This window comes from Chamaea fasciata, unplaced genomic scaffold (assembly GCF_029207755.1).
Source record: "Chamaea fasciata isolate MVZ Bird 193981 ecotype frontalis unplaced genomic scaffold, bChaFas1.0.hap1 SCAF_8, whole genome shotgun sequence".
NCBI lineage: Eukaryota > Metazoa > Chordata > Aves > Passeriformes > Sylviidae > Chamaea > Chamaea fasciata.
In genome coordinates this window covers 37,605,162-37,619,029 of record NW_027094093.1, presented here as the reverse complement: position 1 = coordinate 37,619,029, position 13,868 = coordinate 37,605,162, and the positions used below count along the sequence as shown (strand labels likewise).

Genomic DNA, 13,868 nt, shown 5'->3' with positions numbered 1-13,868 from the left:
CTTAATGGGCATCAGATTCCCGCAGACCCGGCCTCGAGAAAACAAACTCAGAAACAAACTTAGAACTCATCTACTCCTTGAAATCAAACAAATTAACTCACTGCAGACTCGGTGTGGTTAGAACAGAGGTAGCTTTAATGCTGCTTCAGTTAAAAAACATCCGGAGAAGGATTTTTAGGTTCAGCAATTGAAACGGGGACAGTCTTAAACCCGTGTAAACAACGTCCAACACCTCGGGGGTGTCTTCTGACCCAGTGAGAAGGGACAAGTTCCTCCTGCTGCTTCATCCCACCGCTTTTGTTCTCATTCCTTTAATTATTTGCTAAAGAGAAGTGAAAGGACTTCCCCAGCTCTTCCCTGGGTGAGGAAACCCTGACAGAATCCATCCTGCTCGAGCTGATTAATTTTAATGAAATTAAAGCGTGGATCCAGCTGATGCTGTGCTGCTTCCCAATCTTCACGTGGGGTGGCTGCCGGGCCGTCCACAAGATGAATTTTTGTGCCTTAAAAATTAATAAGCGTACACTGAAGGCCCTCAGAGTTCAAGAAAATCAATTTACAAAGAGAATAATGTGTAGAGAAGAGGGGGGAAAAAAAGCAACAGTCTAAAAAATAAATATGTGAAAATCAAGGGAATAAGGAGAGAAGAGCCTGTTAGGTTTAAAAATAATCGGAACAGTCACGCAAAAAGTTTGTGCAAGTGGTGCGAGAAATGAGGAGAAGGAGCGGTTTGTATAGAAAAATAATTTTTAAGTCTTTGGTAGCAATGACTTCTTCAGATTTTTACAGTACTTGTAATCGAAAAAATAGTTTCCTATTACCCATATAAGTACATTTCATAATTTATTCCCTAGGGAAGTTTATTAACAAAACATAGAAAAGCCGAAGAGAAAAAAAAAAAAGTCTTAATCTGAAGACACAAATATCTGAGCTGGCGTCAGTGTAAAACACTTTTCTGCCTGTTCTGCTCACATAATCCCAAATTTTCCAGCTAAGAAGTTGGTTTTCCCTTGGGCCGTGGCGTTCCTGGCAGGAGAGTCCAGGGTTGTGTATCTGATCTGGAAGCCTCCAGCGGTCACCGAGGAGTCCGTCAGGAACTTCAGCGTCATCACGTTCCCTGGGCCGCGGAGAAGAGAGGAAAAAAATATAAATTAGGGGTTTGGGTGGCATCAAAATGTGGTATTTCAGGTTTTAAATTTTTATTCTTTTTTTTCAGATGTATTTTGGGGTTTGAGGTTTTCTTTTCAGATGTCTTTTTGGGGGTTTTAAGGGGTTTTTTTTAAAATGTTTTTGGGGGGTTTTAAAATATTTTTTTTCAGATATATTTTTGGGGGGTTTTAAAATTTTTTTTCGGATGTATTTTTTGGGGTTTTAAGGTTTTTTTCAAATATTTTTGGGAGGTTTTAAGATTTTTTTTCAGATATATTTTTGGGGGGTTTTAAGGTTTTTTTCAAATATATTTTTGGGAGTTTTAAGGTTTTTTTCAAATATATTTTTGGGGGTTTAAGGGGTTTTTTAGATGTATTTTAGGGGTTTAAGGTTTTTTTTTCAGATTTTTTTTGTTTTTAAGTATTTTCAGATGTATTTTTGGGGTTTTAACATTTTTTCAGATACTTTTTTGAGTTTTAAGGGGGTTTTTCAGAATTTTTTTTTTGAGTTTTAAAGTTTTCTATTCATATGTATTTTTGAGGGTTTAAACTTTTTTCAGATACATTTTTTGGGGTTTTAAGCTTTTTTTCAGGTGTATTTTTTTGAGTTTTAAGGCTTTTTTCAGGTATACTTTTGGGGGTTTAACTTCTTTCAGATATATTTTTTGGATTTTAAGGGTTTTTTCCAGATATATTTTTGATGTTTTAAAATTTCTATTCAGATGTATTTTTTGAGTTTTAAAGGTTTTTTCAGATATATTTTCAGGCGGTTAAGTTCTTTTCAGATATATTATTTGGGTGTTAAGGGATTTTTTCAGATCTATTTTTTGGGCTTTTAAGGTTCTTTTTTTTTCAGGGAAGTCTTCCCTTTAATTAGGCTGATTTATATTCATTTAGAAGTAATTAATTGGCTTTTTGATCTCCCACGAAGAGTGCAAACAAATTACCTGTGCTGATGATGTCATCTGGCAACTCATCTCCACAAAACCTGGAAAAAAAAATGAAATTATGAACGGACATGGGAATTATGGCACAGCCCTGTGGGGCTCAAGGGGATAAATTAGTTTTGGGTCTCCAGTTTTTGGAATTCTGTGTTAAAGCAATAAAGAAGTTTTTGTCATCATGCCGTGTTAAGATCGAGGGGAGGAACCAGTTTTCAATATCTGCAGGAAGAAAATGATGCAAAACAAGGGGGGAAAAAAGCAATTTCACAAGGGGTTAAGGAAAAGAAGAGTGAGCCAAGGCTAAGAGAGGAACAACACTGCAAAAAAAATCCATTTAAATTATCTGGAAAAGCAAAAACGGACTGAATCCCTCCTTTGCTGCAGGTGATTTGCAGAGAGGGTGTGAAAAGTGGCAGGAATTGGGTTTTTTTATCACCTTTTCTGCTTTATTTTTGGTCTGGAAAAGATTGCCTTCATTTTCACTCCAAATTACGGAACAATTCCAAATTCCAAATAATTCCAATTTTTACTTCATACCAAAATCTGACTGATGAAGGTTAAGTTAAACTACAACACCGAAGAAAAGAAAATGAGAATTAATAACAGGAGAGATGAAATATAATCCTTGTTCTGATATTGTTAGAAAATAACTTTAGCAGACAGCAACCTAAATGAAATATCTTTTTTTAAACAATTGAACACCTCTCCCCTTTCAGTTAAAGGCAACACAAAATACAAATGTTTGAGACTGCCAGGGGTTCTTCCTGGAGAATTGGGATGGGCGGAGAGGACTAAAAAGCCTTGCAGCTTCTTTTCATCTCATTTAACGAAGCAGGAAAAGGCAAAGCTCAGTTCCCTGAAACTCTGCCCAGCTCTGTGCTAATGACATTAAATTATGAGAAATGATAAATCAGGGAATATTGCCACAGGAATTGGCACTGCTAATTGGATAAAGTCCTTCTGAGGAGGGGAAAATCAAGGAAAATCAGAAGAGAAGAGCCTGTTAAATCCTAAAATAATTGGAACGGTCACACAAGAAGTTTGTTCAAAGGGTGCAAGAAATAAAGAGACGTTTATATAGAAAAATAATTATTTTTTAAGTCTTTGGTAGCAACGAATCCTTCAGTTTACAGCATTCTAAAAATAGTTTTATTCAGGTGAGTGTATAATTTAAAAATAGCATTCTTCGGGAGGGGGCAAATTAACCAGAAATTTGCATATTCAAATGAGCTTTACCTGCCCACAAAGCCGTTGATGTCGTCATAGCTGTCGTAGATCTCCAGGAAATCCGCCAGGCAGGCGGTGTCATCCTCCACGTCGAACTCCAGGAACTGCAGGTGGATCCTCTGCCCGTACCTGACCCGGATGTGCCAGTAACAAATCTGCTCGTTCTCGTACTCGTTTGGGTAGCCCGGGGACTTGAAAACGTGCTTGGAATCCGTGAACACTCCCCCACACTCCTTCCCTGAGAGAGAAACACAACCAGGGAGAGTTTGAAGTTTGAATTCTGGCCGTGGTTTGAGTCTTCAGGCACTTTGACCTGGAAATGACACGGGAACATCCAGAATCCCAGAATCAATCACAGAATGTGTAGGTTGGAAAAGACCTTCAAGATTATCCAGTCCAACCCAGCCCTAACACCTCAACTAGATCATGGCATCGAGTGCCACATCCAGTCTTTTCCTTAAACACATCCAGGGGTGGTGAGTCCACCACCTCCCCGGGCAGACCATTCCAGTATTTAATCGCTCTTTCCTTTTTCTTTAATTCTTTTAGAATTAAAGGATGGTTTGGATTGGAAGGGATGTTAAAACTCATCCCATCCCACGCCTGCCATGGGCTGGGACACCTCTCACTATCCTGGGTCGCTCCAAACAGTATCTAATCACTCTTTCCGTGAAAAACTTCTTCCTAATATCCAACCTGTATTTCCCTTGGCGCAGCTTGAGGCTGTGTCCTCTCGTTCTGTCAGTTGCTGCCTGGAGAAAGAGACCAACCCCCAACTGTGTCTACAACCACCTTTCAGGAAGTTAGCTCCTCCTGGATTCACTTGGCGAATGGCAGTCATTCCCAGCTTTTGGAAGGAGATGTTTTGGAAGGAAGAGGTGTGATTCAAACCTCATTAAATTCACAGGAAAAGCTTTCCTTGCCTTCAGTGGATTTGGGGCCGGAGCTGTGTTTTGTGCAAAAGGCATTTGGGATTTGTGGCTCTCTCAAGCTTTTCCATGCAAGTCACACTGACGCTCAGATTCATCCTTTCTTCTTCAAAAAGCGTGTCTTGTACAAAAACCAGCTCGTGATCACATACCTGCTGTTGTACTCCTGCTGTTCCTGCTGCTCTGTATTCCCTTTGGGATAAAAACACTCCTGCTTTGAGCCGGCGGCCGTTTGGCCTTTGCCAGCTCCCTGACACTGGGGCTGACCAACCTGGGAATTCCTGCCTGGATTTAGGACTTAGCCCAGTTTAGAGCTGTGCCAGGGTATCCAGGGCACAGGAGTCAGGAGCACTAAGATGGATTTACCCCCTGAGTTTGTCCATTGTCCGTGAGCCCAGAACTTCCCAGCTCAGCTCCACTGCAGCACCTGCAGAGCTCCAGCTCAGGGGCTGCAGCACCAGAGAGATGTGGAGCTGTTGGAGAGAGTCCAGAGGAGGCCATGGAGATGTTCTGATGCTCTGGAGCCAGGCTGGGAGAGCTGGGAATGTTCCCCTGGAGAAGGGAAGGCTCCAGGAGAGCTGGGAATGTTCCCCTGGAGAAGGGAAGGCTCCAGGGAGAGCTGGGAATGTTCCCCTGGAGAAGGGAAGGCTCCAGGGAGAGCTGGGAATGTTCCCCTGGAGAAGGGAAGGCTCCAGGAGAGCTGGGAATGTTCCCCTGGAGAAGGGAAGGCTCCAGGAGAGCTGGGAATGTTCCCCTGGAGAAGGGAAGGCTCCGGGAGAGCTGGGAATGTTCCCCTGGAGAAGGGAAGGCTCCAGGAGAGCTGGGAATGTTCCCCCAGAGAAGGAAAGGCTCCAGGAGAGCTGGGAATGTTCCCCCGGAGAAGAGAAGGCTCCAGGAGAGCTGGGAATGTTCCCCTGGAGAAGGGAAGGCTCTGGGGAGAGCTCCGAGCCCCTGGCAGGGCCTGGAGGGGCTCCAGGAGAGCTGCAGAGGGACTGGGGACAAGGGCTGCAGGGACAGGACACAGGGAATGGCTTCCCACTGCCACAGGGCAGGGCTGCGTGGGACATTGGGAACTGGGAATTCCTGGCTGGGCTGGAATTCCCAGATTTGCTGTGGCTGCCCCTGGATCCCTGGAAGTGTTCAAGGCCAGGTTGGAGCACTGGGGCTCGGAGCAGCGTGGGACAGTGGAAATGTCCCTGCCCGTGGCCGGGGTGGCACTGGATGGGCTTTAAGATCCCTTCCAGCCCAACCCATCCCATGATTCCATCATTCCATGATCACTGCTCGCTGGGATGAACCCTTCAGACACCCAAACAGTCCCACAAGCTCCTCCTGCCACCTTTGGCCCCCTGGAGCAGGGCACAGGCTCAGTTGTGTCAGAGCTTTGTCTCTGTCCCACCTGCAGCCAGCCCTGCCAGGCTGCACAGGCCGTGAACACAAATCCCCGCAGCGCTGAAGGTTCTGTCCGTGCACTTTTGGCAGCTCTGGTTCCCTTTTGTGCTCTGCCCAAACTGTCCAGCAGCTCCCCGTGGCCCAGAGCAGAGGCTGACAATTTCTGCTGGCCTCTGGCAGAAATTCCGAGGGCAGGAGTTCTCTCTGCAGCTCTCTTTGTGTGTGGAACATCTGGGAATGGCCCCCACCCCACAGAGCTATTTGAGAGACATAAACAAGCCCCAGCCCTGGGAGCACAAACAAAATGTGCACAGCTGTGCAGACGTCATGGACGAGCCTGACTCCGGCTCTGCCAGGCAGGGCTGAGCACTGGGAGCAGCAGCAGAGCCGAGCTTGAGCTTTGCTTTCCTTCCTGGTGCCAGGTTTTCCATGCCCCCTGAGCAGTGAAGGGAAGTGCCGAAGTGCCCCTGTCCCCATGGGAGTGCTGCAGTCACCTGCAGGGCAGTGGGGAGAGAATGGGGGAGATGTCTGTGCTGAGGTCCTTGGCAGTCGTGTTTGGATGATCGTGTCAGTCATGATCTGCTCTGGAGATCCGCTTTTCCTCATCTAATTACACCCACAGCGCTGCTGGGAGCTGCTGGGAGTTTCACTCATGGAATCATAGAATTAAAGGATGGTTTGGGTTGGAAGGGACGCTAAAACTCATCCCATCCCACCTCTGCCATGGGCTGGGACACCTTCCACCATCACAGAGTGCTCCAACCTGGCCTTGGACACTTCCAGGGACCCAGGAGCAGCCACAGCTTCTCTGGGAATTCCATCCCAGCCCCTTCCCACCCTCCCAGGGGACAATTCCTCCCTAGGACAAAACTCCTCAGAATGCCATCCCCAGACAGAACAGCTCGTTTTCTGAGCTGTTCTATCTCAGCCACAAAAAAAAAGAAGGGTTTACACCAAGTTTAGCCCGTTGCAGGCAGAATACCTCCGATTATGGGCAGAAAGCCCTGAGATTATTCAGAGAAACTGTGGGCTAAATGCAAAAGAGGACAAAAGGGGACAAGAGAGGACAAAAGGGGACAAAAGAGGACAAGAGAGGACAGCCCCCGCGGTTGTTGCTCCTCACCATTGGGGTTGTAGCAGTAGGCGTCCCACCTCTCGCTCCTGTTGAGGCGAATTCCGTAGTCGACAATTCCCGTCTTGCCGAAGCCGCAGTTGGCTCCGGCCTTGACTATGGGATAACCAACCCTGCCCTTTGCCATCCAGCCAGCAGCACACACGTGGAAACCTGCAGCAGAGGGGAAACGAGACGTGGGTTTGATCAGTCCTGGGCTGCTCCTGTTCGGCAAAGCCTTACTCGAGCCGATGGCTCGATGACCTGGGTGTAATTGGCCTGATTAACGCGGGAGCGTTGAGAGGGTAATTTTAAATGCAAAGGCTAAAATTGAATTGTGTTCTCCACAATGCGATTGCTGGTTCTTCATCTGAAAGCCCAAATCAAATGCAGACGCACTGCACAGTCAGTTTTAAGTGCTCTAGCAGCACTTGTAATCAAACTATCCACTGGATGAGTTTTCCAAGGGTGTTCTCTGTTTCCCTTTTGAAGTCACACGAATTTGCTCAATCCTGTCTCAAGAGTTCTCAGCAGTGAGTTCTAAAAATACATAAAACACTGCAGACAAATGCTACAGGCAGCTAAAATCCCCAAGTATTTGCTTAGAACGGCTTCCAATTTAAATTTAAATACCTGAAAGGCCTCGAGGATCTCTTGCCAAGCAAAAAGATCCCGTTAATGCATTTTGTGGCTGAGAACTCAACACCAATAGCCAAGGAATGCAACGTTGTTCACCCTCTGGTGGAGACCCATCCAATGTTTTCATGGAGAGGAACTGGAACGTATTTGTGGCATCTTAGGGCTCAGAAGTAACAGAAGAAACCTTTTCACATGAGCTGGTGCTGGGAGCCAGCTTCTGACTCAACAGCAGAGGGAAAAAATGTCTGGAGTGGAGGATATTTTCCATTGTTTTCCCTGTGCTCTGAATGAATGAGGAAGCTATTAGGAATCAGCTGGAAATACAGGGCACCCCTCACTCAGCTCCGCTTTTCACTGCAAGCACAGCACTCATTCCCTTGCAGAGGAAATATCTTGATGCAAAAAAAAAAAAGATGTTGAGTGGTTGGAGCGAGTCCAGAGGAGGTCAGGGAAATGCTCCCAGGGCTGGAGCCCCTCTGGAGCTGGGCTGGGAGAGCTGGGAATGTTCCCCTGGAGAAGGGAAGGCTCCAGGGAGAGCTCCGAGCCCCTGGCAGGGCCTGGAGGGGCTCCAGGAGAGCTGCAGAGGGACTGGGGACAAGGGCTGCAGGGACAGGACACAGGGAATGGCTTCCCACTGCCACAGGGCAGGGCTGGATGGGACATTGGGAATTGGGAATCCCTGGCTGGGAGGGTGGGGACACCCTAACACTCATCATGCTCAGTTTTCAAGTTGGCAACTTGGGCAAAACCCCACGGAATTTACAAATCCCTCCGCCCCAGAGCTCACAACAGAGATGCCAACACACCACCAAGCACCCTCAGAAGGAGCCCAGTGAGGAGCAAAGTGCCCTGGCTGTTCCCGGACCTATCTTCCGAGCTGCCTCCAGCTGCTGGTAGGTGGCCAGGTGTCCTCCCTCGTACTCGCACACGGCCTTGGCCTCGGCGTAGGTCAGCCGGTACTTGCCGGAGCGCGCCTCGCGGTGATACACGCCTGCTGCTCGCTCTGCGGGGACACACGGGGACAAACGGGGACAAATGGGGACAAAGGGGTCAGCTCTCACCTGCTCCAGTGCCTCCCCCAGCCCTGCACGTCAGGCTGCTCCTCTTCCAGGTGAAGAGGAAACATTCAGGCGTGCCACACAAAAAGCGTCAGGAAAGCTCAACCCACCCGACCTGAAGGGATGTGTGTGACACCCAAAGGGACGTGTGACACCCAAAGGGACGTGTGTGACACCCAAAGGGATGTGTGACACCCAAAGGGACGTGTGACACCCAAAGGGATGTGTGTGACACCCAAAGGGATGTGTGACACCCAAAGGGACGTGTGTGACACCCAAAGGGATGTGTGACACCCAAAGGGACGTGTGACACCCAAAGGGACGTGTGTGACACCCAAAGGGACGTGTGACACCCAAAGGGACGTGTGTGACACCCAAAGGGATGTGTGTGACACCCAAAGGGACGTGTGACACCCAAAGGGACGTGTGTGACACCCAAAGGGACGTGTGACACCCAAAGGGACGTGTGTGACACCCAAAGGGATGTGTGTGACACCCAAAGGGACGTGTGACACCCAAAGGGATGTGTGACACCCAAAGGGACGTGTGTGACACCCAAAGGGACGTGTGACACCCAAAGGGATGTGTGTGACACCCAAAGGGATGTGTGACACCCAAAGGGACGTGTGACACCCAAAGGGACGTGTGTGACACCCAAAGGGATGTGTGACACCCAAAGGGACGCATGTGACACTCAAAAGGGTGGATGTGTGGCACCCAAATGTAGGATTTGAAGCGGGGGAAGTTTAGCACAGAGCCAGTCGGTGCTTGGAGAGTTTGTGAACAAGAGAAAATCAACAAAAGCCGGGCAGGCTCCCCGGGGATGACCCGAGGGCAGGAGCGAAGGAACCATGTGGAATCAGCATCCCCAGCTCTGTGTTCCCTGCCTGACTCGGGGGAAGCTCCTCCTGGAGCCCCATCACAGCATCCTTTTGGCTGGAACTCCAAGAGCCTTTGGAAGATGAATCAGAGCTTTGTTTTGAATCTCCAGAGAAGTGAAATCACAGCTACTTGGATAGAGGAGAGGCAGAAACTAAAGAGGGGAGGGGGGAAAAAAGTGAAATAAAAATATCTGAGCGTGTGTCACAAAGGGCAGGACCAGAACAATTGCTGGCTGACATTTCTGCTGCACAGAAAATTAAAGCACTTTCTTCGTTATTTTATTTTTACTTTGCCGTGGCGAGTCCCAGATAAAACAGCTTTCCAAGGAAACCTAGAAACTGCCAGCGCTGCTGCAAGTTTTCTAATCTTTGCATGTTGCACTTGTCTGGTGCCATATGCATGGAAATCTGTCTCGGCGGCAATCTGCATTTCTGATCTGAAGGGGCTTTTTGTTTAGGTCTCGCCTAGATTCAGCATCATCCGAGAGGAATGGCTGTTTGCCGCTCTTGCCCGGCCAACGTGACTGAGGGGAGATGGAAAGCAGGGAGGGATTTCACAGTAGTTACTTGTAGCAGGAAAAAGAAAGGATGTATTTTCTAGGGACACGCTTGGAGTCAGTGCTTTTTGGCTGGGTTAGGGGAGGTTTGTAAAAAAAGCCACTGACTTGTGGTTAGGAATGGTGAGAGCCCTTAATAGACACGGGATGACGTTTGCCAGGGTGGTTTTTGGACCTGCAGTGGCTGGCCTTGTGCCCAGAGAAATAAATTAGAATGCTGACAAGAGTCTCAGGAGAGGGAGAGCCTCTTCCTGCAGCATCCCTGGGAATATCACTGGCATGAGCACGGGATAAAAGCTCCTCCACGGGAGAAAAACTCCCTGAAGGAGCAGTTCCATCAGCCAGAACAACCCACAGCTGGGGGATCGTGGCGTGTTCTATGACAAAATCTCCATTTTAATGAAGAATTTATTCATAGGAAGCATTACTTTTCGGTCACTCCATAGTCTGTCATGGCTAAGCTCAGGAGAAATCAAGAGGAATCAGCTCAGTGTGTGTGTGCAGAGTTGGGAACGCAGGGCAGGTAAACCCCTGAATCCCTCAGGAACCAGCACAGTGCTCAGGGGCCAGCCTGGAATCCACATTATTGATCCCTGCAGAGCCCAGGGGAAGGAGCTGGAAGGTTGTTGGAAACCACTGATGGTATTCCTTGAGCTCTCAGAGCTGCCACTAAAAACTCACCATTTTTAGTTTGGGTTTTTTTTTTTTCACCTGGCAATGTTGTTTTCAGATTTTACCTCTCTAAAGGTGTTTTCCCGTCACTTATTGCTGGCATGTCTCTGTGGACAGGCAGCAGATTTGCCAGAATATTGCTGGGATATTCAGCTCCTCACAGAGTCTGCAAGGCTGAAACCAACAGCAGCACCACCCTGTGAGGAGCAACCAGCTTTCATCTCCTTTATTCCTCTGCAACACGGAGAAATAGCCTCTGGAAAAACGGACCACACACACGTCCTCCCCTAGCTCTGAGAGCTGCTGCTGGCCCTGGGTGTCCCAATTAATGACACAGAAAATCCTAATTAACCGATGGGATCTTGCACTGGCAATTTTTTTTTCTCTCCTCTCTCCTTAATTCCACGTGGGGCTGTGCAGGCAGATAAACTCATGATCAAACACAGGCCCGGGTCAGAGCAGGGTTAACTCTTCATTTACATATTTATGTCTTTGCATATACTTCCATATGCATATTCACAGGCAAATGCACACCAACTGCTGTTCCCGGAGGTGAGCTCGTGGCCCCACAGATCAACCTGCAGGAAACGTTGATTCTTCTGGCAAGCACAAGTGGCACATGCCACAGGGCCACGGGTTCCACAGCTGACAGGACACGTTTGTTCCAAGTCCCACTTCCTAAAATGCCTCCTTGGAGGCCGGAGCCAGCGGGATCCTGCCAGGACAGTGACCCTCAGCTCCGCCACAGCAGCAGGAGAGGGGGAAACGCAGCCAAGCTCTGCTGCACAAACACAAGCAGCGTGAAATCTGGCCAATGAAGTACCCGCAATATGCATGAAACCAACGAGAAATGCTAAATGAAGAGGAATAGTTCACTTTTAAGCAGAGGGAGACCACGTGGAGCTTCTGGCACCGGTGTGTGCTACTCAGAGAACTTCACCAAACGGGGTCAGTGCAGCCCCTAAACCCCTCAACACACGGAGTGGGAATGGAAAAGGGACTGGAATTGTGAACAGAGTGCAGCAGCTGGCCTGGAAAACCCCACAGCACTGAGGACTGGCACTGCAGTGAGCCTGGGAGCAAGGCTGGGCAAGACCGTGCCAACCTCCCCCCAGAGCTGACAATACACCCCTGGGCACAACGTGCTGGTGGCAACAATGAACAGCACGAAAATTCCAGCGGCACCAGGAATGCATCGCCAAGGAGGTGACAGAGGCAGCTGCAGCAGCGCTGGCTGAGGAGCAGGAGAAGTTTTGTGACAAGGAAAAAGGGAAAAGCCAGGAGTGTTGAGTGACAGAAATTCAAGATTTTATATATTTATACATATATATATATATATGTGTGTGTGTGCGCTAAGGGTTTGTGGAGGGAAAAGGTAAAATGGGAATTTTCCGGAATTTTGGGCTTGGTTCTTTATCAGAAGAGGAGAAAAGCAAAGCTCTGATGTCACTGGGCATCCCCAGGTTTTATTCCACTGATGCTCCAGCACAGTGAGGCTGAGATTGGGGTGATTTCTTTTACTGCTCAAGTGATTTTGTTCTAAAGGCAAAGAGGCATGAACTGGACGGCTGCAAATTTGCCAATTTTATCTTCGTTTCTATACAGAGTCGCTGAATTCCATTGGAAATTCAATTAACTGCACTCTGAGGTTCATTTCAATAATGTTACTGCTCTACTGACACGGGATGATGCATTTCCATTTTGGTTTGTTTATTTAGAGAAAACCATCAGGGTTTTTTTTACCCCCTGGTTTATTTTTATTTACTCTCCTGGGAAACGCTTAGAGGTGTAGCCAAACAGAATTTTATGATGCGTTCCAATTAGCGCACACTTGCTCCATTTTAAAGCATTTAAAAGCATTTTTCCTTCCACTGGACTCCAATTCATGAAACTGCTCAAATGCCCGCTGTTATCCCAAATTTTTGACCAGCAGAGGTGGAGCCTGGAGCTGCCAAGCTGCTCTTTCCTGGAGCTCTCCCCACCTGAGCACCCTCAGGAATTGTGAGGCACAACAGGAAGGTTTTTGGGAGGGGAAGGAGAAGTCATTAAAAACGTGCAGCCAAATGGAAAAGATCCTTTCCGCGCCTCGTTTGTGCTCCCGGAGCTTTGCAGGCTCCTCTGAGAGGGGCTGGAGCCACGTGGTGGCTCATGAGACACCTGAGCGCGGGCAGCTCCGGGGATTCCTGAAAATCCTCAGGGAAACGCACGACATTCTACAGGGGACGAAGGATTTGTTAGAGTTTGTCTGGAAAACAGAGCGCTCAGTGCATGCCTTTATTTTATTTTGGCATCCTCCGTGAGGCTCCATCCTGAGTCACTTCTCTGTTGCACTGGGTAATTACAACGAGCTGCGAAAGAAGCCTCAGAGCTCTTGAAAGCCACTTGAGGTACAAGAAGCCATTCCCGCAGCATTTTTGTCTCGCCCTTTTGAAATCTCCTCTGCTCTGCTGAAGGCTGTGAACGAACCCACGGCCCAACTTTCTGCACGCTTCCAGAAAGCCGGGAAATGTTATCACTATTATTTCCAGATCGTTTAGTTTCACATGCAGGACCCCATGCAGGCATGGGAAGTACGTTCAGGCAGAAATAACTCATTCCTTTTGGCAAAAGTTGCTTTTCGGGCTCGTTTTCCCTCAAAACAAAGCCGCTGTTATTTAATGTTTTCACTTTACCTCCTGCTGCAGGAAAATACCTTCAGCTGAAATGTTCTGAAATCACCTTTCCCTGCAGTTCGGTGAAACTGTACAAACAGCAAGCTCGTCAAAAGGGACACCCACTACTCAGGGAAAATATTTCAATAAATTTCAGGGCAGAATTTGGCTGATACCAACGCACAGCTCGGTCTGGCAGCACTGGGTGCTCATCCTTCCCCTGCTGGACAAACACAGCGACAAACCGTGGGTGATAAGGAAGTTATCTCTTACCTAACCAGATGGAGTTGTGCAGCACTCCATCCTTGAAGCCCCAGGCTCCAGCCTCGTCCCACAGCAGAGCAGAGAAGAAGAGCAGTGCGATCATCTCCGGGGCAGCGAGGGGCTGGGAATGTTCCCGGCTCTCACACTCCGGCCTGCCTCCGCAGCTGCCTCGATCCTCCCGCAACATCTGGGAGCCAGATCTTAAATACAGAGAGCTCAGCTGTGAGGTCAGCGGGGCTGCTCCAATTGTGCTGCTGCGCTCCTTACCCGACTGCTGGGGTGTCTGCAGTGGCCCATGTGACTCACGGCTGGCTCTGCTCCTTCCCAGCCTGGCCAAGAATCCATCCCGTCCCTCGGAGCTGCAGCACACACACGGACACTGCCCGAGCCAGGCT

The 13,868-nt window shown here is 48.3% G+C and overlaps 1 protein-coding gene across 1 annotated transcript; it reads right to left on the bottom strand.

The window, feature by feature from the left end:
• Nucleotides 1-121: 121 nt before the first annotated feature.
• TNFAIP6 (TNF alpha induced protein 6) lies at nt 122-13,635 on the bottom strand. Its single transcript, XM_066189288.1, has 6 exons — nt 13,483-13,635; nt 8,256-8,393; nt 6,764-6,925; nt 3,329-3,557; nt 2,096-2,136; nt 122-1,117 (listed from the first exon to the last, which is right to left on the bottom strand). Exons 1-6 carry the CDS (start codon nt 13,574-13,576, stop codon nt 969-971), a joined length of 813 nt encoding a protein of 270 aa, XP_066045385.1. The 5' UTR covers nt 13,577-13,635; the 3' UTR covers nt 122-968.
• Between the last annotated feature and the right edge of the window lie 233 nt (nt 13,636-13,868).